Source organism: Onychostruthus taczanowskii, unplaced genomic scaffold (assembly GCF_017590055.1).
Source record: "Onychostruthus taczanowskii isolate IOZ18803 unplaced genomic scaffold, ASM1759005v1 scaffold135, whole genome shotgun sequence".
NCBI lineage: Eukaryota > Metazoa > Chordata > Aves > Passeriformes > Passeridae > Onychostruthus > Onychostruthus taczanowskii.
In genome coordinates, this window is record NW_024498518.1 from 910,056 (window position 1) to 933,351 (window position 23,296).

The 23,296-nt window shown below is 41.0% G+C and overlaps 1 protein-coding gene across 3 annotated transcripts in view; it reads right to left on the reverse strand.

The window, feature by feature from the left end:
- Positions 1 to 23,296, reverse strand: part of ADARB1 (adenosine deaminase RNA specific B1) — a 60,395-nt gene that overhangs the window by 22,182 nt on the left and 14,917 nt on the right. For all 3 annotated transcript variants that reach the window (XM_041397083.1, XM_041397084.1, XM_041397085.1), the window contains exons 2-4: positions 19,514 to 19,550; positions 11,847 to 11,921; positions 5,129 to 6,060 (exon numbers count right to left, since the gene is read on the reverse strand). In XM_041397083.1, the coding sequence (XP_041253017.1) occupies positions 5,129 to 6,060; positions 11,847 to 11,874 (960 nt within the window). In that variant the 5' untranslated portion in view covers positions 11,875 to 11,921; positions 19,514 to 19,550. The remainder of the gene's footprint in view (positions 1 to 5,128; positions 6,061 to 11,846; positions 11,922 to 19,513; positions 19,551 to 23,296) is intronic.

Below are 23,296 nucleotides of genomic sequence, written 5' to 3' on the forward strand. Positions count from 1 at the left end.
TTGGAGCTGGTCACTGTGGAGAACTTATGAGAAGGACTAAGCAGAACTCAAGCAAGACAAAATGAACCTTGGAGATGCACAGGATGGAGCTACATCTCACAGAGCCTGGAGCTAAACTGTTGAGCAAGGAAACCTAAAAATGCTTGGACGAACTTGGAGCTGGTCACTGGGGAGAACTTATGAGAAGGACTAAGCAGAACTCAAGCAAGACAAAATGAACCTTGGAGATGCAAACAATCCAGGATGAACTGCAGAAGAGGAAAAAAAATCACTGCCATAAAACAGGCAGATGTGTTAAAGTTTTCTTATTTCTATTTGATACACAAATTGTGAGACAACAGCTGGGCAGTGAGGAATAAACACTGTTAAATGCCTATAGATGTAGTCACTAAGATTTTGGTCTTTGGTAAGAATACTCCCCCAAGTAATTAAAAGAATTATCCCTCTCTCCCAGGCAGGCTATTACATTGACATATTTAAAGGCATGGAAGAGAAGGGAATAAGGCAGCACCAGGAACAAGACTTACTGGCCAGAAATTACATCCTGCTGTCCCCATCTCAAAACCATTGACTTGAAGCTGTTTCCACAGCAAGCCCAGGCCAGTGACTGGCCTGAGTAGGGATCTTTCACATCACATTCTGACTACTGCCTTTCATATAAATAAACATTAAAGTGGAACAGAAATTGAACTCATGTCTCACCTTCCCTGTGAATGCCCTAACATCTGACACACAGTTTCTCCACCCCCGCTTCTGCATTAAATCATTATTCCAAGTTGAGTAATTCAAAAAAGGAAAGACCTAAAATAGCTGACAGTTGGCTCAGTAAGGCATGTGAGCTCCAAATTATTTTGGGTGCGTTGTTCCCTTCTCTGATGAAGCTACAGTGAACCCACTCCTTTTCTACACACACACACAGACTGGTTTTGGTTAAATACAGATGTTGCAGCAATGTTGTAGCACAACAACCCTGATCCTTCACACTTGAAAAATATTCAGGAGCTGATGAAGTTCAGGTCAATCTGGAGCTGAAGGAAGACCTTGGAAGGCCCTGGAGACCCCCAAGATGAATGTTGGGGATCCCCTGAATGGTGGGAAAGGCAGCAGCAATGGCTCACATCTCTCACAGGAACTGACCCAAGACATCTCAGTCCTTTGTGCTCTCCTGGGATCCCTCTCAAGCAGAAATGTTCTTGCTTGGTTTATTCTGATTTTTTTTTTCCTTATCTTCACAGTTTATGGCTTATGTGAACTTCCCACTGCAGGTAAAATCAAGGTCCCCTCCTTTAACAGTGACCAGCACACACAGTTCAGAGAACTTTCCTGTAATGATTTAAAGAAACTTCTGCCTGGTTGTAGAGTCTTTCACTGTTTATGCTGATGTGTCTTGTATATTTCTTCCAACTCCACAGCAATTATTCCAACATATAATGTATGATATTCCCATAAATATCTTCAATATTATCTTTTTCCCAGGTTTGAGTCCATCTCATTCTTACTCTCCTGTATACACTAAGCAATCCACTTCAATGAACTGCCTAGAACTCCTCGGTACCTCTCCAGAAGCAGCTTTCCCAGATCTCCAATCATGTTCATAATTATTTGTGTATCTTTTATAAATTTGAATAATTTTTTATACTTCCTCTCACCCCAAGTGGAACCAGGACTAAAAAAAGCACATCAAGTACAAGCAGCCATTCAGAACTGCTTCTCACCCCATTTCTCCTGCTTAATGTTTTGTTTCAGTGTCTGTCCACAACAACAAAAAGGATAAAATGAATTAGGTAAATGATTAAAAATACTCTCTCTAGTGATGTTTTTCAAACTGATCTCATTTGCAGCTACACTGCTCATTTGTGTAGCTCAACTTGCTTTCTCTCACCACAGTCAAGCTTTCTACAATTTAAATAATTGTATTTAAGCTTCAATGTGTACGACTTCAATTCCCAGCTCTCTGCTCACCATAACTAATGAGTTATCTTTTTAAGCAAACAGTTTGAGGAAATAATATTAGGAAAACCTCTGTATCAGCTTTCTAACGTAGGCTATTAGTGGCCTGAAGAGGTGATACCTCCAAGCAGCAGGATCCCACTGTCTGGTGGAAAACTTTTCCTTGAGCGACACTAGCAGCCTGCACTGCTGAAGGTTTGAAGCATATACTGGGAATTACTGCTGCCAGTGTGTTCTTTTCTCAGTTTTACTCCAAAGCATTTGGTACTGGCCTGAGAACTTCTTTTAGGGACAGCACCATGCCATCTTTGACAAAGGTGTGAGACCCCTCCAGAAAAGGCCACCAAGTTCTTCCAAGAGCTGGAGCCCCTCTGCTCTGGAGACAGGCTGGGAGAGCTGGGGTGTTCACCTGGAGGAGAGAAGGATCAAGGGAGACCTTAGAGGCCCTTCCAGTGCATGAAGGGGCTCTAAGATAGTTGGAGAGGGACTTCAGGCAAGTACCTGGAGTGAAGGAGAAGGGGGAATGGCTTCCCATTGACAAAGGGCAGCATTAGATGGGATACTGGGAAGAAATGCCTGCCTCTGAGGGTGGTGAGGCCATGGCACTGAGAGGCTGTGGCTGTCCCACCCCTGGAAGTGTTCAAGGGCAGGTTGGACAGGGCTTGGAGCAACCTGTGGTAGCAGAATGTGTCTGTGCCCATAGCAGGGGGTGGAAATAAGATAATCTTGGAAGTTTCTTACAACCCAAACAATTTTGCGATTCTATTATTTTTTTGGATCAGTTCACAAAGCAGAGCTAACCATAAAAATATTTTCTTTGTTTTGGAGATGCAAGTCCCTCTAACGCGAGCGTGACAATCTGTTCAATACCAACACACCCACTGCCAAGGTGCTACATGCACAACTGCTGAGTTTTTCAGTGGGACTTTTCTACCCTCTCTGAAGCACATGTTGAGTGTGTTGCTAAGTTTAACTCACTTTCCCAGCACAGAGATGTTCCTGACTGCAGGGAACCTTCCTTTATCCATCAGAACAGACCAAGCTGTGAGCAAGCTTGAATTGAACCACAGGACCAGCACCTCAATAACCCCCTGTACAGCCCATAAGATTATTCTCACATCCATTTCACAACAATACATTTTTGACTGCAGCAACCCTTCTGTACTATTTGATACTTTGCACCTGAGTTCCGCATTTAACTCTCTGCAGCTCTGCTGGGGTCACAGACAGACATCCAGCCACACTCACGAGCACCATCATCATAGGGAACATCTCTCAACTCCATTCTTCTCTCCACAAATGAGCTACAGGCAGGTTTGGACCAGCCACCCAACAGACAATTCCATCTTCACTGGCAAAAGCACACTGTACTTCTTTTATTTCCCCTAAGCACTTGGTATTTGATTTTTTTCCTCCCCTCACATATTTCTACCTTTTTTCCCAACCCGGTCAACATTTTATTTTTCCACTGGTTCTATCAAATCCTATCCTCATTTACATCATTCCTGCACTCTCCAGTTTTTGTGATTTCACCCACTTTAGGATTATCTCTGAATTTAACACTTTTTCACACAGTAAACAATGTCTAAAATAATTAAACAACTCATAGACTTCTAAAAGAAGATAAATCAAGCAGGACCTGAAAACAGCACAAATGCTTAAATCATTAAATACATACCAGACCAAAATCACTAATATGTAGAAGACCTAATGTAATTCCAGTAAAAGCTAATTATAATTCAAAGCAAAGCAACACAGTGAAGTGCTTGATGACATCCTGATGACAAGCTGATCAAAAGCCCCAGAATAAAAAAATTACTTGAAATAGGGTCTAAATGAGGCAGCACCCATGTACCATCTTTTTCCCAGCTCAGCTTGGGTTTTTCACACTTTGCTCTTCCAGTTTCAGTTTTCACCATTTTACTGATGCAAGAACTAAAAACACATGAATTACTAGCAGTGAATTTTTTTTGGTGTCTGGGGTCAAATCTACTTTTAAAAGCAGAGAACACAGTCTAAAATCACTGAATCTACTGAAGAAATTGTAACTACCCAAAACAGCATGATCCTGAATTTGAAAATTAAGGAAACATTTATCAGTAACACAATAATTGTGCAACATTAACATGAAACCATATAGGACATTCAAAAATATGCATAATGTCTATATATTTTGAGAAAACAACATACTCAAAATAGTCACATTTACTTATACTCTTTGACCCCACCTGATCAAATCAGAACACTATGTTAGAATTTTAATGAAATCTAGAACAATGGTTTTGAGATAGAAAAGGTCAAAGCCTTGAAGTTCTCATAATAAAGCTGCAAAAGAATTCACAGACAAATATTTTAATTTAGATTTAGGGCATATAATATCATTAAAAAGACCCAAGAGACGCAGTAGAAAGACAGAAGTCAAACAATTATTAGTGTAGTTTGACTGGGAAGAAACAAAAAGAGGAAAAGAAGGAAGAATTTTTCTGCATTAAAAAACCCTTAAAATTACTCCATTCTAGTGATTTAAAATTTCTGATCTGTGTCTGGTATGTTGGATACTTTCCCTAGTTCATTAACTATTTGATTTAAATTATTTCTCAGCCAGATTTACTCGCCTAAGTAACTTCTATATGCATATTAATTCAATTGCCTAGAGCACACCCCTTCAGATGAGAGCCATTTAACCACACATCCTGGATACATGCACATGGAAATCAGAGACAGTTGCAACAGCCTCACTTAATCTGACCTTAACTCGCAACAATTTCTGTTTGCAGGAGAGAATGATTTTCTTCTCTGCTAAATTTGTATCAAATAATAACTTCACTTGAAGCAGTAATTCTCACTTGAACTCCATCTAAATCTTGCTGCCTGAAACGAGCAAGATGTGATTCAATCTTTCCCCAGCACAAGCCATAATTCAAGCTGGCACTGGTGCTCTCTTACACAACAGGATCAAGGCTGAAAACATCAGAAACAAAGCCTCTTCTCTGTGCAAGAGAATACAAATTGTCAGAAGCTGTAACTGTATAAATCACCTAATACAGATATGCATACATATATATGGACACACATATATCTGCAGAGGCAGAAATGTTGTTCAAACTGATTCAATACGCCATTTGACTCCTCTTGGTCATTACCCAAAGCCATCCACAACACCCAAAGGGCTTCTCACCTGCGGCAAGTGTAACTGGAGCCCCTCGCTGGGAATGGGCTGGCGAGATGGAGTCTGGTCCAGCTGCATGTTGAACAGAGATGCCAGGGCTGACTGAGCAGCCCGAGCTTTCGCCAGCTTTTTGTTCCTTCCCGAGCCTTCGAAAGTCTGACCGTCCACCGCCACAGCCATGACAAAGTTCTTGGCGTGGCTCTCTCCACTCTCCGAGAGGAACTCGTACTTCAGCCCGGGGCGCAGCTCGTTGAGGATCATGACGGGATTCTTCCCGCTGGCCGTGGGGTAGGGGGAGGGCGGGGGCAGAGGCGACTGGGAAAGGCTGCTGGCTACGGCAGACGACGGCAACCCGTAGTCCCCGCCAGAGCCAAAGGAGCCGTCCCCGTTGGAGCCCAGGTAAAAGGAAGCGTCAGAAGGGACCGGCGTCTCAAAGCCGTTGAAAAGGGTGTCGGGGAAATCGGCTTGGTCAGACGTGAAGTCTGTGTTGACCGACAGAGTCCTGCCCATGGCCAGGTGGGCCTCCGAGGCGTTTGGGAACTGGACGAAGGAGCGCAGAGCCTTTTCGGCAGCGTGAAGCTTGGCTTTCTTTTTTGTTGGGCCAGACCCCTCAAACACCTGCCCGTTGACTTCCACCGCCATCACAAACATGGGGGCGTGGACAGGCCCCGTCTGGGAGAGGAGTTTGTATTGTAAACCGGGTTTAATCTCGTTAAGCTGCATCAGGGCGTTCTTTGGCAGAACGGGGCCGGGCGTTTTCTTCCTCTTCTTGGGGCGAAATTTGGAATGGCCGTTGTTGCCCTCTTCCAGAGGTCTCTTCCTGCTGCTGCTGCCACCGCCGTTGGAGAGCGGGGTCCCCTCGCCAAGGCCCTGCCCGGCGCTGTCCTTGGGGGGAACGTTGTCCACATTGCGGTTTTCTTTAATGTCGGTGCTGCTCGAACCTGCGATGCCCAGAAAGAGTAACTTACAATGCCTTCGGTGCAGGATCTTGTAAATGCAAAATTTATAGATTCCTTTATCTCTCTTTGTAACTGGTTAAGTGATGTGTGCTCACACGTTAAATGTTTTTGCAATGCAACTGGAGATGATGATAATGTAACACAACCTCTCAATAACTCAAGAAATAACACACTCAGTCTTCAAAACACACACCTGATACAACTGCATGGCAAAAAATCACTACAACCTTATTCATTTTAATTATGCTGGAACAAAACTTTTACTTCTAAGTTACATTTAGCCTCAAAAATTCTTTAAATCAACAATATAAGCTATAGCAACATATGCCCACAAAACAAACAACTGCCATTAGTAAAGTAAAAATGGATGCCTAAGACCACAACTCTGAGCCAGATATTTAACTCTATTCTATTATCAGTTTGGTCATGTCACTTTTTTCCCCACAGTGATTTTTAGTTGCTTAAATTGAAAAACTGCACAAATAAAACCTTTGTTCAGAGCAATGAAAAATTAGGCAGCTCTTTGATAAGTACCATGACTGAAGAGTGTTTGAATGCTTTTATTTCTCTTCAGCTATTCCATATTTTTCAAATTCAATGGGGTTTTTATGCCTTTTCTAAACATTTATTTCACCTCATCCAAATTTTCTCAGGAACTACAGCTGTCCACTGTGCCAGCAGGACCACAACTCCATAATTTTCCAGATAGCCTTCTACTAAAAAAATCTCTATTTTTGTAATTTACAAGCATAATTCCTTGTCAAGGAAACTGCTGTAATGGAGTTACAAACCCAAAAATCACTAGAGATCCTCTCTAAGGCTATGCAGAATAGAAGTATGACAAAAGCTGCACACTCACTGAGATAACATTTTAATGGGAGGACAGGGAAAACAATATAATATTAATGTAATGATTTGTTTTCAAAAATGTAAGTTGGGGTAATGATATGTCAGAGCTATATATAAGGAACTGAATTTACTATAAGTTCAAAGACCTCATTTTCATCCTGATAAAGAAACAAAGGAAATTAACTATTTGTGCTTTCTACTGGCATTTGTGAATGAAAAGGCAAATGCAATAGATCAAGTATTTTTAATTCTCCTGTTCCAAAACTTCAACCTATCTGTATTACATCTACACTGACTCAAGGTGACAAATGGTCATTGAAATTAGAGCAAACCAGGTGAAAGCTCTCCTTCACAGTGACAAATTCCAGTCATGCTTTCAGTCTTCCCTAAAAATCCCCTACCATGCACACATCACTTCACCCAGGTTACAAAGCTGATGGAATGGTTACTAAATTTTCATTTATAACATCCTCCAGCAAAAGCTCGATAGGTTACTCCTTTCGGTGCTCGAAGAGAAAAAAGGAAGGAAAAAAAAAACATCAAAAGAAAAAGCCAAAGTAGGAATACATTTCATTTAGTCATAGCAGCACAACAAAGAATTTACAGTATTGATCATGCAATTAAGGCATTTAAATTCAGGCAAAAATCAAAATTCTGAAGTGTTTCATTGCTAGAAATCTGCTACATTTAATCAAGTATCTCTTGTTCAGCAACAAACATATTGCCTGGAGAATGAAGACTATAGGGCCACAACTGTCAATACAAAGTGTTCATGCATATATTCTTTATAAAAATATGTATTTATGGTAGAGGAATCTAAGGACAATGGAGGAAATTTTAAATCTTTCCTTACATCATGAGTTTCTTACATCTCATCTAAAAAACTGCCCTTACTGGTGGCACCAGCTATTTGTTATCAACCACCAAGACTTTAAATCTAAACAGAAATCATTAACACTAATTAAGGGTCTCTGGTTTTATTTCTTTTTATATGAAAACCACTACCAGTGCCTGTAGAAGGAAAACAGGAGTTGAACAGACTTCAGCTGAACACTAAAAACTTTTCCATGTAAGCATGTCAGCTGGAGGAACTCCATCAGGCAGGGGAAACAATGTCCTGGCAGAGAGGAGGGACTTGTAGGGAGCAGGAAATAAAACTTGCAGGCTTACCTTGTCTCATTAAGAGAGAAGGGAAGAAAACTACTCCTTGCCTGAGAGCTACTAGGCTTTGTTAGCTTTGGAGAACCTGCAGGGTGGAAGAAACTTGGAGAAGAAGAATATAGGGAGCAGATCCTGAATCAAACCAAGAGACCAGGAAAGGAGGTAACTGTGGAGCTGATCCAAGTCCAAGTCTGTGATGGAAAGTGAAAGACTTTCTGTGCAAACCAAAAGGACCTGAGCTTGTTTCAACCCACACAGTTGCTGGACTGCAAAGAAAGGTCTCTCCCTTTCAGACCAAGGATGAAGGTGTGCTTTTGGTCCTTTTGGTCAGCCTGTCCAGCCCAGCAGTGCTGAGGCTCTCTAATTACCTGAGGGCTTGGGAAGAGTAGTCAAAACATAACCTGTTCAAGTCAGAGATGTTCAAGTCAAGTCACCTCTAATCTTGTCCATGTTCAGACATGGACTAACTCCTCCAGCCCAGCCTCTCCCTGGATGCCTTTTCCAGGCATGCCACCCTTGCAGAGAAGTTAGGAATGGCCCTCCTGCTCTTCCTCACCTTGCCCAGTTGCCCACATGTGACAGGGCCACCAAGAGACACCAGGAGAGAGCATCACACCAGCAGAAGGACATATAAGTGTCCTCCCAGGGACGTAAGTGACGTGCTCCAGAGCATTCTCACAGTTTTGGGCTCTCCCAGAGATCATGGCAGGGAGCTACACGTGCCTTTTTTCCCCAGAAAACACATTTTCTAATGGCTTTTAAAGACCCCATAAACCCATGGTATCCACAATGTCCTGAGCAAGGTGCTTCACCACTTCATTATAAATGGCACAAAAACATCTCCCATCTCTTTCTTTGATGCTAGTCTTACTGCATCTACTGGGGTTTACTTGCTATTTTTTCAAGTTTGATGATTCTAATATTAAACACCTCATGTTGTGCATGATTTCACAGAAAATCTCTAATATTTCCAATCTTCAAATTTAATTTTTCAAGGAATGAATGCTTTAGAGAGCCCTTCCAAGTCCATCACACCTGCTGTGTATTTAAGGCTTTAAAGCAGCATTAACACAGACATAAACACTTGATGACTGAGATCCTGTTTTCTTAAACATTTATATAACTGATTATTTTAAAACCAGACATTTTTCATGAGATTGGTGTATTTCCTTGTCATTAAAAATATCTGGCAGCTTCAACTAGATATTTGACTTATATCTTTGGAGGCCACTTTAGTAAAAATCATAGTTGACATCAACAACTTCAGCAGAAGGACAGTTCTGCCCTCCAGATTTCAGCTGAGCACTTACAAACCCAACAACACTCAAAACAGGAAAATGGCATGGGGAATTTTTCATGCCAGTAAAGAAATAAATCTTTCATCTGGACGTGCTGGTTTATTTTTGGGTTTATTCCCTGTAATTAAAAAGTGTCTGCCATTAAGATGCTTTTTCCATTGGGGACCTTCCATTACCTGCCTGCTGAGAGACAACACTCCCCCTGCTCTGTCTGATCTGGAACACAGTTAATTAAATTTAACTCTTAGCTGAACCAAAAGATGGTTCTAGCTACCCCTTATACTGCTGTTCTAGTTAGTGGCCTCGGGAAATTCTAATTAAGTAATTTTTTTAATTCAAAAATAAGCAGAAAAAACCACATGCTCTCTTCAGAGCATCTTTTTTTATGTATTTGCTCCTTTTTCTAAGATAAAGATCAGGAGAGTCACATGCTTGTGTTCCAAGTGTTCAGAGTACTGCAGACATACCAGCCATGCAAAGCAACAAAAAACAAATATAAACATTCTAAACAACCATCTCTTTCCCCAAATATCTTGTAGCATCTCTATGACCAAAGGATAAAGAAGGAAAACACTAAAAATTGAAGTCTGAAACACTGTTTTCTCAGGGATATTAATTTATTAATGTAAGACATCATCACTGTCTTATATTTCATCTGAACAAAAAAAAAATCACCTTAATTCTGGTTACTGCAGAGGAATTCTTGTTATGCAACCACAGGCTACAAAGACTGCATAGCCCACCTTCCTTTCTTTCAAGAACCTTTCCCCAAAAGCAGTTACATAAAAAATTAAATAAGCAACTTCTAACATGCCACTTCACAATTATAAGAGATTAAAGATATAAGAGAGATAAGAAGTTCAAAAAATCTATCTCTGCACAAATCAAAGCAAATAACTTAAGAATTTAAACTTTGATTTCTGACCTCCCCAAATCAGATGATTTAACTTTTCAAATTCATGAAGAAGGTCATCTTGCACTTTATATGAACTGGGCTCAGCCAAGGTTCTGACATCTCACAACTGAAATCATACAAATGCATTCCCTAAACAGTTCCATGGAGCCAAGCTCCTGACAAAATAACAAATTCCTTGAATGGTTTCCCATATTGATGCACTAACACACAAAAAAACCCAGAAGCAGGCAAGAAAATTAGTGTTTTTCTTAATGACACAGAGTTAAAGAATGTCCCTATAAAGAGATTGTATTTCTCCAGCTGAGGAATGCACCTTCTAGTCATGTTCAGTTATACCATTACTGAGAAAAGGGATGTTTTATTCAAAAAAAAAAAACAACTATGAGAATTATCCAATTACACTTTTTGAAGGCCTCTATAGGGAAGGTACCTTTAGAAACAGTTAAAATATCCATGTGAAGTAATTTCTCATATATCAAGGAAAAGAAAATTATACCTAGCATACGGCAGTTGAGTTCACTGTTTCACTAAAGAAAAAAAATTCATTCTATTTCAGGTAATATTTTTCGCTTCAGTTTTGGCTTTTTTGGGGGGAGGATGTTTGTTTTGGGTTTGATTGGTTTATTTTAACATAATGATCTAACTTCCTCATCTCCCTCTAAAATTGTTCTGTAACTCCTCCAGACTGAACTGCAACTCTTCTGCTCCAAAGCCAGTGCTGGGCTTTGCCACCTTTGCCAGTTGCACTCTTTAGCCACTGTCACTTGGGGGAAAAAGAATCACATTTGTTATAACATAATGTACAATTATTTACAGTCAGGAAAAGCACAGCAGCAACAGAACAATTCTCTGAGTCACAGAAAAAAGAGACAGCTGAAAAGCAAGTAACAGTAAAAATATTTTAGAACAGTTCAAGGAGAATACTCTTCTCATAAGTTATTGGATCTTAATTATACCCCAGAGTTAGCAGTCTCACACACTTGGCTACATCAAGTACACACCAAGATGATCACTTTATTTGACTACTTTTGTGCTTTAAAATCACTTTAATAATTCAGTAGCTCAGAGCTGGGACAATCAGCATCTAAAGAGAATAATAAGCCCAAGTGAGACCTGCAGAGAGCTTTTCCAGCTCCTCCTTTGCTTTTTCCTTTCTCTTTTTCTGCTCTCCCTCCTTTATATTGTACTCTTCAACTCCATCCCCTCCACCTTACCCATCACTCCTTACTGGTATTTCACCCTTGGCATGGGCACTACTGATATTACCCCTCCCTTCTCCACTGCTGGTTCAAGACAAGGAAATATTTTGATTAGTCAGCTGCTGTAGGAAAAACATAAAGTACAATACAGAAGGTATAACTATATTAGCATATTAAAAACACTGTTAATGCAAAAGCTCCAATTCACTCTTCTTCACTGCATTTTAAAGTATCTTCATTTCTGCACCTGACGTTCCTTTGCAGGTGCCCCTGTGCTTGGAAGAAAAAAAGTTACTTTCAGGAACTATTAGAGAGTTTATTACAATGTAAATAAACACATCTTACTCATGTTTTCTTCATCGTCTACATCCATTGTGAAATATCTTTGCTGGTTTCTTGGCTGGCAGAGACGGCTTCTGTCTGGAAAACAGGGAGGGGGATATTTAGGCTTTAAGGTACCAACTTATTAGGTTCAAAACTTATTAAGAGTAAGTTTTTAAGAGCCTTTAAAAGCAGCAGCCCAGGCCCTAGCTTAGCATTGGGCTGTTTGGGTAAATCCTGACTGAAGACCCAGCTCCTAAAACTGAGATGTTCATCAGTGACTGAAAGATGCAGCCCCAATCTGCCAAAGGCCAGAGTGGGATGATGAAGATCACAATGAGGTCTCCCCTCAGTCTTCTCCAGGCTGAAAAAGACAAGTGCTCCCAGCTGCTCCTCCTATGGCTTCCGTCCAGACTCTTCACTTTCTTTGCAGACTCCTTTGGACAATCTCTAATAGCTTCATGTCTTTTTCACACTGTAGTGCTCAAACCAGCCCCTGGGACTCAAGGGGAGGCCATGCCAGCCCAGAGCAAAGCAGGACAATCTCCTCCCTTGCCCAGCTGGGGATGCTGTGCCTGATGTCCCTCCTGGCTGCCAGGGGACTGCTGATTCCTACTCAACTTGCCATCAAAGAGGACCCCACAGGTCCCTTTCCACAACACTGCTCTCCAGCCTCTCATTCCTCTCATGTCCTAGTCTATACACACAGCCAGGGTTGCCCTACCTCAGAATCCAGGACTTGCCCTTATTATTAAACTTCTTACGGTTGGGGACTGCCCAGCCCTAAAATTGATCAAGGTCTCTCTATAGGGCCCCTCTGCCCTCGAGGGAGTCAACAGCTCCTTCCAGCTTAACAGCAGCAGCAAACTTATTTAGTGTTCCTTTGATTCCTGCCTCCAGGCTGTTTATAAAGATGTTGAAGAGCACAGGGACAAGGACAGAGCCCTGTGGAACCCCACTAGGGCCTGAACACACACCTGATGTCACTTATAACCCCTTGTGCCCAACCCTTGAGACAGTTTGCATTACACAACATCAGCACACTCCACTGTAACAACAGGAAATTAGTTGACTGTAATCAAGAGAACTTGTAAATAATTATCACCTTAATTAGCACATCACACCGGCTCCAGTTACTCCTGCAGCACCAGTTGGTACTCAAGGATTAAAGACTTGACAAATTCCTGGTTTAACTTCTACCAAGGAGATCAGTGAGCTCCCCGAGCCAAGCTAGAAGTGAAAAAGGCTGTAGAGCTGCCCCACACTTCCACACTATGGATAAACCCTCCTGAGGAGCTGGGTTACCAGCCTGGGCTTAACACCCCATGGCCTGAAGGAGAAAAAAGGCAAGCTCCTGTCTGCTAAAAGCAGAGGCGAACACAAACTCTACTTGCTTTTTTTTATTTTTTTAATAATTTCAGTAACTGTGCTAAAACAGATTCTGAAAGCATCGAGGAAGATAAACAGCCACAGACAACTGACAGAAGAGCCCTAAGGCACCTAAGAGATGCAATCCTACAGTGTTACTGCAGCCAAATGACACTAAGCTCTCAGTTTTAAGCTTTAACCACATGTGTTTAAGAGTTAGACTACTCTTGGCATATAAAGAATTATCACCTTTTTTTTCTAATCCTGTCTTTTTTTTTCTAATCCTGTCTTTATTAAAAAATGCATGAGTCCAGTTAGCAGCACTCAGCTCCTCCCTCCAGTCCCCACAACTGCACCAGCAGATCACTCTGCTAAAGAACATAAGAGTCACAAAACCACTAACTTCAAGACCTTCAAGGTCAAGTCCACCCTTTGACTGAATATGAGCAGGTCCACTGAACCAAAGCATGAAATGTCTGTTTGTTTCCTGAGCAATTCCAGGGATGGTGATTCCATCACTTCCCAAAGCTAAGCCTCCCTCACTTTAAGCACTACAAGACTGTGTGTGTTTTATACAAATAACTGATTTCCATTACCACTAATTTCTAACAATTACCCACTTCAAATCAAAAATACTTGCAAGAGAATGAATCAGATATTTAAAGAGTACGAAATGTGGTGGATACCCCAACGCCAGGATTGTTCAAAGCCAGGCTGGGTAAGACCTTGAGCAACCTGGTGTGGTGGGAGTTGTCCCTGCCCACAGTTGGGACTGCATGATCTGTAAGGTCCATTCCAATCCCTTAACATTCTACAATGCTGTGAATAATGTGTAGGGGACGGTAGTGAGCTGGGCAGAGAATGAACTCAGTACTCTGTACACACATCTATCTTTCAAACTTCCTCCCACTGCAATCCATGGATTTTTTTTCCCCACCTGGATTTCAAAGGTAGAGGATCTGATAATAAGAAAAAAGGTTTTTCCAAGTCCTTCCATATAAAATAGGACCTATGTATGCCCTCAGAAAGACAGGGGAGATGTTTTCACCAAATGGACTCTGAGCCCAGGCTGCTCACTACAAAAAAAAGCTTCCTCTCTTGCCAAGGCATGCTTGACTACTTCTGCAATCATTAGTGATTCAGTTATCATTTCATTTTGAAGAAGGAAAGGCATTTCCAGCTTCTTTGACCTTCCAAACTTTTATTCAAGCAGCAAAACTGCATTAATAAACATATTCACTGCCTGTAAATAACCCATCTAGCAAGTGACATCCAGGAACATCTCAGGTCCTACAGACACAAAGACACCAAAAGAGGCTGGGTCAGTGGCATCTGAGCAAGGACACTTTCCAAAAGGACTTCACTGAAGCTGTGCATCTGCCTTGGATACCAAGGTATGCATCATAAACTCCTGAGTTTCATTCCTAAAATGCTGCTATAGGATAAGGGACACAACTACAGTAACATTCTCAGCACTGGAAAAAATTTTGTTGGTGAAAAAAAATGTAAGAGTAAAGGAAAAAGCTTAATTGCTGCTCAGAGATTAACAAAGCTTTCATGAACAGCAACAAGGAATAAGTGCCATAAATACAAAGTGATCAGTCTATTTACAGCAGGTTCTGTGTGGAATGGGGCTGTGGCAGAAGCCAGCTCCATGGCTACAGAGACTGTTTTCTCCCAGGTATACTGATAAAATAAATTGAGGGTTTGACTGCACTATGCTGGTGTAGCTGAGGAGAGGTTTTTGTTCATAACAGAGCAACAAACCTCCACCCAAGCTCTTACCTAAATTCACTCACTGAAGCCAAGGGATTCTGCATAGCAGCACACCCTGAAATGTTCTGACTACAAAATCCTTTATTCTCCTAGATGCATTAGAAGCCAGCCATACCAAACAGGAAAACAGTATCTAAATGTATGCTAATTTAAGTGGAGCCAGGAAAAAGTACACCTTTAATGCTCTCCTGGTTTTAAAGTATTTCATTCCTGTAGAGTATTTCCAAAGACAAAAAGAACATCAGAAGGACTTAAAAATGCAGCAGCCAACACAACAGAATTGGCCTTTATTTCCACAGGAGACTACTTAAAGAGATTTTTAGGTAAATGTTAGTTATAGTAAATACATAGCACATGAGGACTTAGAGATAACCTGCATTTCTTCTGTTTCAATATCCTAGGTATCAACTGCATGCAAAAAAGAGTTGTGAAAGACCTTAAGAGTTATCTTGGTTTATTTGCATTACTGAGAGAAAACCTAAATATGTATTGAAAGGGAAATTTAGCAACTAACAACACGTTAGATGCAGCGAATAGCATATATGGAAAAAATCCCATTAACCTGACAGATGACAACTATTAGAAAACAGTGTAAGTCAGAAAGCTGCCATTTTAGAGAAGTTTCATATTTGTTAAGAAGTCCTCTCTTTCCAAACTTTGAAAGTCAAGTGAAATACAACATTGGATCTTTCTCAAAGTATTTCTGACAAACTGGATTTCTAACGAATCCAAAGTGCAAACACTGAAGCAGCACTTAGCAAAGAGGTTCAAACCTCACCTGAAAATGGCATTTACAACACCACCAGCACCCCTCTACCAACTCCTTTGTTCCAGCATTTAAACGCAGCAGTTAAAGCCCTACCTTTCCTCTCAGACCGCTTCACCCTCCTGCGCTTCCAGTGCACTCGGGCCACGCTGCAGAGATTCCCCATGCCCAGAGCCATGCCTTGATGTGATGCCACGCACCCCCCTACCACCTGTGCCATCCTCACCCCCTCCCAAAGCAGTAGCAACCTATTCCCAAAAGGAAGGTTATCCCTGGGCTTCCTCTACCCAGCCCCTGGAAGCCTGGAGTGCACTGATGCGCAGTCCAGTGAACAAAGACGAGCGAGCGGAGGATGCAGCTCACCCTTACCCACTGCCAGAGGCACATGTGACAATTAACCCTTTGTCACACAAGGGCAAGGAAGGACAGGTCTCTGAGAAGGACTAGATCAAAGGCATCCTTACTCCTAGGTGGGCAAAGGCACAATTAATTTTATTTTGTTAATAAAGGAGGGCAACTCTTCAGTCTTGCAGCTCAGAAACAAGGAGAGACATAAGCAAGGAAATATTTATACAGCCTAGTGCATGAAACAAGATGCTTTCAGCATCCTTTACAAGTGTTTCTCATGTTCCCATTTCATACACTGCCTCAAAAGGCACAGAATGTAGCTGGAAATAGCAGGAATACCTAAATATGCCAATCTCAAATATACTTTAGTCACAGATTTTCCATACAAAGGTTTCTATCAGACCTGACCAAGAGGCCTCCCACTGTCAACATCACCTGTGGTATTTTCCAGCTTTTTCATAAACTAAAAACTAACATGTGACATTATAGGATAATGTCGTATCATCCTGTTTCCCCGTTTGAGTGACCAACAAACATAGGTTGATCCTGTAGATCCTACAGATCATGAGCACAGGCTGAGGGTTGCAGCTATCCTTTAATCCTGCCCTCAGATTAAACCTCACAGGACAAAAAATCACTTTCCAGCAGGGAATGCCTGCAGGGGCAAGCTCCACAGGTTTCTTCAGTCTGCCACTGCAGTGATGAGACCTCTCTGATCAGTCACCTCCAGCTGCTCTCAGACCTTTATTTCTCAGTACATCAGCAACACAGCACATGAGTGAATCTAGATGATCTCTGGTACATGACTTACATGCACCATCATATTTTGACAACTATCCAGGCTGGCAGTTTTTGAAAAACATTGCCACTGGCATCTTAAAGTAGAAGTATTTCACTAACCAAACCCAACATGCTCCAGCTCACCACCGGTACTGGGCTGATGTGCTAACAGGGAACTCTACCTGCTGGCACTCGTTCCCCAGATCCCAGGTAACAGCTTTTACATCTCCAGACTGTGATGGAAAGCAGAGACTGAGTGACTGTAATGATTTTTGTCTGAAGCCTAAGCACTAAAAGCTTCAAACTTCCCCACTTCAAAGGAACTGAAGCTCTACTTCAGCATCCAAGTTACTAGACACTACTTCTCTGAAAATGAAGAAAAGAGCAACAGGATCATTTGAGCTCAGCTGACATTGAATTTAGAAAGAAGAACTAACCATGGAGGAACAAGCCACCAATGCAATAGTCATGCCACAGTCACATGTTCACCAGTAAGATCAGGAGGAAATGAGTCCCATCAAAGAGCAACTCCACAAACCAGTGCTGTGCCTAATTTGGTGTGGTGTTCTGCATGCTAATTAACAGTTTCTAGGTTTCACATCTCAGTACACAATAAGCTGTGTGTGACAGACCAAGGACATGGAGGGTGAGGTATCTACATCTACACAGCTTTGAAGGAACAGCAACACTGACAAAGAGAGAAAAGGAAAAAACACCCCTTAGGGTGACGAGAACTCATTTTGCATCTTTGAGAAAACAGCACAATTTGTAAAATGCAAAGAGCAGCCCGTACAACTACTGAGCCTTTTACCATAGTTCCTTCAGCTGCTCAAACTTTTACCACCTTGTTCTCAACACAGCCAAGATGGAGATACATAACAATGTGCATTTCTCCTTCCTTCTGGGGGAAGAGTTGCTGCATTAGCTATCTGATGTCAAAAGTGATTTTGCTTTTAATAATTACTTTATCTGCCCTAATCTGTCAGAGATTTGAGTCACAACATTTGATGTAAAGACTGAAAAGAGACTTCTTCAGGTCACCTTTGTAGCTCTCCTCCCCAAAGCAGCTCCTAACTCTACCAGCCCCTGCTCCTCCAGGCAGTCACTCTGGGGTATGACACTCAGGAAGGAGGCATAGGACAAGGCCTTGAAGGATGACAGCTTTGAAGAGAGAAAAAGGTCTCTAAAATGTGGCTATTGTCTAAAGAACATACTCAGTGCACGTGAGAGAGAAACTTGGTGACCCGCTGCAGGTGTAACATTAATAACAGTTTTAGGAAATAAAAAAATATCATAAAACCAAATCATAGATCAGTGGTTTGAGTCAGAAGGGAACTTGAAAGTTCACCTCTTTCCAGCTCCTGCCATGGGCAGGGACACCTTCCACTGTGTGCACCAAGCCCCGTTCAACCTGCTCTTGAACAATTCTACTGAAGGGGCAGCCACAGCTTCTCTGGGGCTCACCACCCTCACAGAGAAGAATTTCCTTTTAACTTTTAATCTAAATCTATCCTCTTCTAGCTTAAAACCATTTCCTCCTCTTTCACCACTATCTGTCCACATGAAAAGTCACCCTCCCTCTTTTTTACAAGCCCCCTTTAGGTACTGGAAGGTCACAATGAGGTCTCCCAGAGTCTTCTCTTCTCCAGGCTGAACAGCCCTGTAATAACCAATCTGTAATACGTATATAGTTAAATACTCTATATCCTTATATATATTATCATGTCCACATCATTAGACAAAAGCAGGTTGAAAACCAAGTGCAAGGAAGTAAATGCTGCACACAGAACAAAACTATGGCATTCAGTGTTAATGTGTGAGCTGGAAGCAGTAAATCCCACATCATCTTGTATTTCACACATCTGACACACACTGAGGCATCAAGGAGAAAATGGGCTGCCTTCTCTCCAAAGAAAAAGCAGCTCCCAGGTGCTATTTGGGACCTACCCATCTCCAATACTCCCATTTCACCTACATCCCTGAACCAAAAATGCAGAGACACTAAACAACTCAAGCATACTCCACCCAAACCCCAAAGATAAACTAACCCAGGCAAGATCAGAAGCAACACAGCAAGACTGATGAAAAACTTCAGCATCTCCTCAATTCTCCCCTCTGCCACCTAGCCCAGTGGAACAAAGCCTATTATTCCATGGATTTATGACTTGTGATGGATGGAGTTTTGTGATGAAGGATTTGTGAGCCCAGCTTAGTGACCCTGCAGCTGTGGCATCTCTAGTCCCTTCCCATCACGTTCCCTGGCAGCAGGAGGCTCAAGGCCATGCTGCAGCCCATATTTTACACAGATATAAAGTATGTTTATATACATCCCATACCATGTGATAAATTTTTAAATAGATATCCCATGAACATCTCCACACACCAGAACATCCTTGAAACTCTCATTTACTTATAGATTTGGCCCCCTTTATCAGCTTACTTTGCGTACTCTTTGAAGAAATACTCATACACTGTATTTTTTAAGGGATTTAAGAGTCCAAACATAAATAGAAGTTAGAGATAAAACAAGAAAGTACTAAATAAGTTGTCAAGTACATTAAGATGAAGTTTCTCCTCTTCCAAGTTATGAGCCAAATGCATCAATCAGGAAACAGAGAATCCTCCTCCATGTTTGCAAATATAGTGTGCTTACCTTTTTAACTATTGGAGACACATGCTGATTCTGCAACCTGCAAGAAGAGGAAATGCAGTCAATTCCTTGGTTCTTTAACAATTTGTGCATTACAAACAGCAATTCCTGACCTTAAAAAGGGACACATTTCTGATTCTCTAAAAATAAGTAGTCCATTTGACAGGTACACAGTCCCAGAGCCAAGTCTTTTGTAACCCTAGCAAAGACCATTCTGGACATTCCTGGCTGAAAAAAAAAACAAAAACCCAAACCTTAAAAAAATCAGAAAAAGAGAAAAAAACATTTCAAACATCTCTAAGGTACAAGCAGTTACATAGTAGAACCCAATCTGCAATCTCTCTACCTTCCAGGAGAGAGGGTTCAGCAAAAATGTGGTAAATAATGGTTTAAAAACAAAATAAACATCTGTGCTACCACAGCCAACTTATTCTGAAAGCAAATCCAAACTTCTTATCTTGTTAGATTTTTTTTAAGTTAGATCTTCGGTTTTTATTTTTATTGAGTGATTTTAATCCATATAAAAGGCCCCTCATACAACAACCCCCTTTCCAAACACCATTTTCTTGATCCCACTGAGATCAGACTGGCCTCCCCTGCAAAAGAGGAAAATCCCTCAACTACCAGCAGTGGGGTGGAAACAACTGGCAGATGTAGGGTAAAACACACACACACACACACACCCATTCCTAAGGTCTCTTAAAATCCAAACCTTTTTGTCATTCTGATTCTAAGGAGGATACAGGATAACAGGGATGCTGTGAACAATTTTATTTCCACAAATAAGAACAGCTGTTGGACCAGGAAGAGACAGCTTTTATTTAAAAACCTCCTAGTTCTAAAAAAATACTGACGGGGCCTTAGCAGTGAGCAGATAAGACTATTCTACAACAGATCCAAAATCACAATCACACAGCCCACGAGAGGGTGCTGGTACCCTGCAGAAACCTGCACTGAATTCAAGTTACACAGAGCACAGCTACACAACACAACCCCGTGGCTGCACATCTCTCAAACTAGTTTGGTCAAAAAGGGACCTGACATAATATTTAAAGTCCATAAACTAGCATATTGCATTGATTTGATGCCAGCTTTTAAGACATTTCAATTTCAACACTTCACAGTGGCATTTTCCAATAAAAATAAAAAAGATCAATGTAAATACTGCATTGGTCTTAGCATAAAGAAGGAAAAATGCCCAGAATACTGACCCAACCTAATGTTCACATATCCACAATAAAAGCTTCCAAACTCTTGGAATATGAGCTATAAATTAAGTGTCATGTGAAAATCCCATATTTGTGGCAACAACCACCAAAAATGTGCTTTAAAAACAAGATTTTGATAATTCTCTTCCTATGTGAGCATTACTTAAAGTTACAATTAATCCTGAGAAAACACACTGCTAACACTTTTAACTAAGTTTTTATATTAGTATATCCTTGAGTTAATTTAAGTTTCACATTATCTTCCTTACATGCAGCATTACTCCAGTTGATAATTCTATAACAAACAAAAAACAATCCATGAAAATTGAGACTTTAGTTTACCACTGAGTACCAAAAGTCCTTAGATACTGACAAGTGCAGTGAATTTTACAGAGAAAGAACCAGCCAGCGTTAAAAACTAGGAAAAAAAGCTTATCTTAATAATTCTTTTTGTTATAATGTGAGCAATTAAGACAGGTGGAGGAAAAACCGAAGAAAGGGAAATACCACTGTTACAAAAGTCAGGAACAAAGTTCTGATCTTCACCATGTCCTACCTGGCTCTGTCCAGTGGCAAATGGCTACTTTGGGGTTATTCAAGTCATGACATGCCTCCCCAACACCTTCTGCAGGGAGAGCCTGCCAGAAAGAGCTCCTCTCAGAGCTCAGCACTTTGCCACAGCATCTCCATATTGTTACTTGGCAAAATGATTCAATAAACCAATTCTTTGTCCCTTACTAGTGAGTTAATTTGCCCTAAAAAGTTCAGAAACATGTCCATGATTTCTCCCAGGGCAGCAAAGGATGCAAAATCATCTGAAGAACACAACATGCTGTCAAGTTAGGAATACTTTCAAACACTACCTTTTTAAAGATCAGCTGAAAATATTTCAAGGCAATGAAAATCAAAACAGACATCTGAGGTACCACGCCAAGACATAAACCTGCAAAAAACACCCAAACACAAGGCAACCACCTGGAGGCACTCATCACTCAGCACCAGCCCTGTGGTCAGGATTAAAAAAAAAAAACAAACCATGACTTCCAATCTTTCTGTATTTACTTCCTATTTATTTTACTTCTCACATGTTGAAAAAGAAAAGTAATCTGTTGAGGCATCTCAACTGCTGATGCATGGCAAAAACCATAAGTATGTTAAATCCAGTGTTGAACAGTTTGGGTTGGAAGGGCCATGCCATGGGCAGGAACACTTTCCACTAGCCCAGGATACTTCAAGCTATGTCCACCCTGGCCTTGGACACTTCCAGGGATGGGGCAGCCACAGCTTCTCTGGGCAACCTGTGCCAGGACCTCACCACCCTCATAGAGAAGAATTTCCTCCTAACACCTACTCTAAATCTCTCTTCTCTTGGTTTAAAACCATTCCCCCTTTCCCTATCGCTATCTGCCTGTGTAAAAGTCACTCAGGGAATGTGAGGAGGAAATGCCTTCAAGCAAAACTTTGCTCCTGATCCCAGAAAACAATAGTGTGAGGCTCCAGTAAAAGACATGAGGTTAAGAAGGAACATGGTGGGATTCGTGGGGTGTCCTGTGCAGGGCCAGGAGTCAGACTCCATGATCCTTGTGGGTCCCTTCCAAGGCAGGATATTCTGTGATTATCACATGTTTTTTCATACACCAAGGCATGAGTTTCTGCCATAAACTATAAAGGCAGTTCAACAGCACAACTACAGAACTGGGCTTTCCTCTGAAAACATTTTCCATCTAAATATGAGGAAACAATTTGACATCAGTTTATCAGTCTGAATTAAAGAAATAATAGCCCAAATCCAACCCACACTCCCCTACAGCCCCTTTGAACTGCTCATTTAAAATTCTGAAGTAAATTAACAAAGCCCAGCAACTGAGCACCACAATGAAAAAAAAAAGTTTAGGAAAAAGGGACATATCTGTTACAATTGGAAAAATAAGTACAGTTTATACACAATACAAGATGTCATATGCTTCTCCTTTCCTTGATATAAAACAACCTCTTTTGGAACTTACAAACAGGTACACAAGACACTGAAACAAAGTTCACTGACACTTCAAAAGCTATGAAAATTCAGCAGCTATTAAGCAACAGGAATCCATGGATAAAATAAAAAAAGAGAATGCTACTCCATCAAGTATTATCCAAGCTTTTACTGCAGCAAACAAACAAAAATATGTTCATCATTTATGGTAAAACACACAAAAGATCCAAAAATGTTAAGGAAGAAACACAGTAAAGTATTTTTCAAACGTTCTCTCAACAAAAATAGTTTCATATATTTGCATATAACTCTTTGCAAGAAACTCTTCACTTCTAACTTTTAATTTTGCCATCTCCTATGTTTGAAAAATCATATTCACTGGTGTACTGGTACATTTGGCATCCTACACCCTCCACACAAAATTTTGATACTGAAACAACATTATTTCAAAATCAAAGGTTTTAATGCCACTCCTCTTTTCACATGATCATCCCATGGATAAGAGCAGTTACCTTAGAAGAGAATGTGATTGAAGCCAAAGGAATCATTAACATGAGCAAAATTACCATAAATGTCTTCAGGGGAGCTTAGGCTTTAATCTTG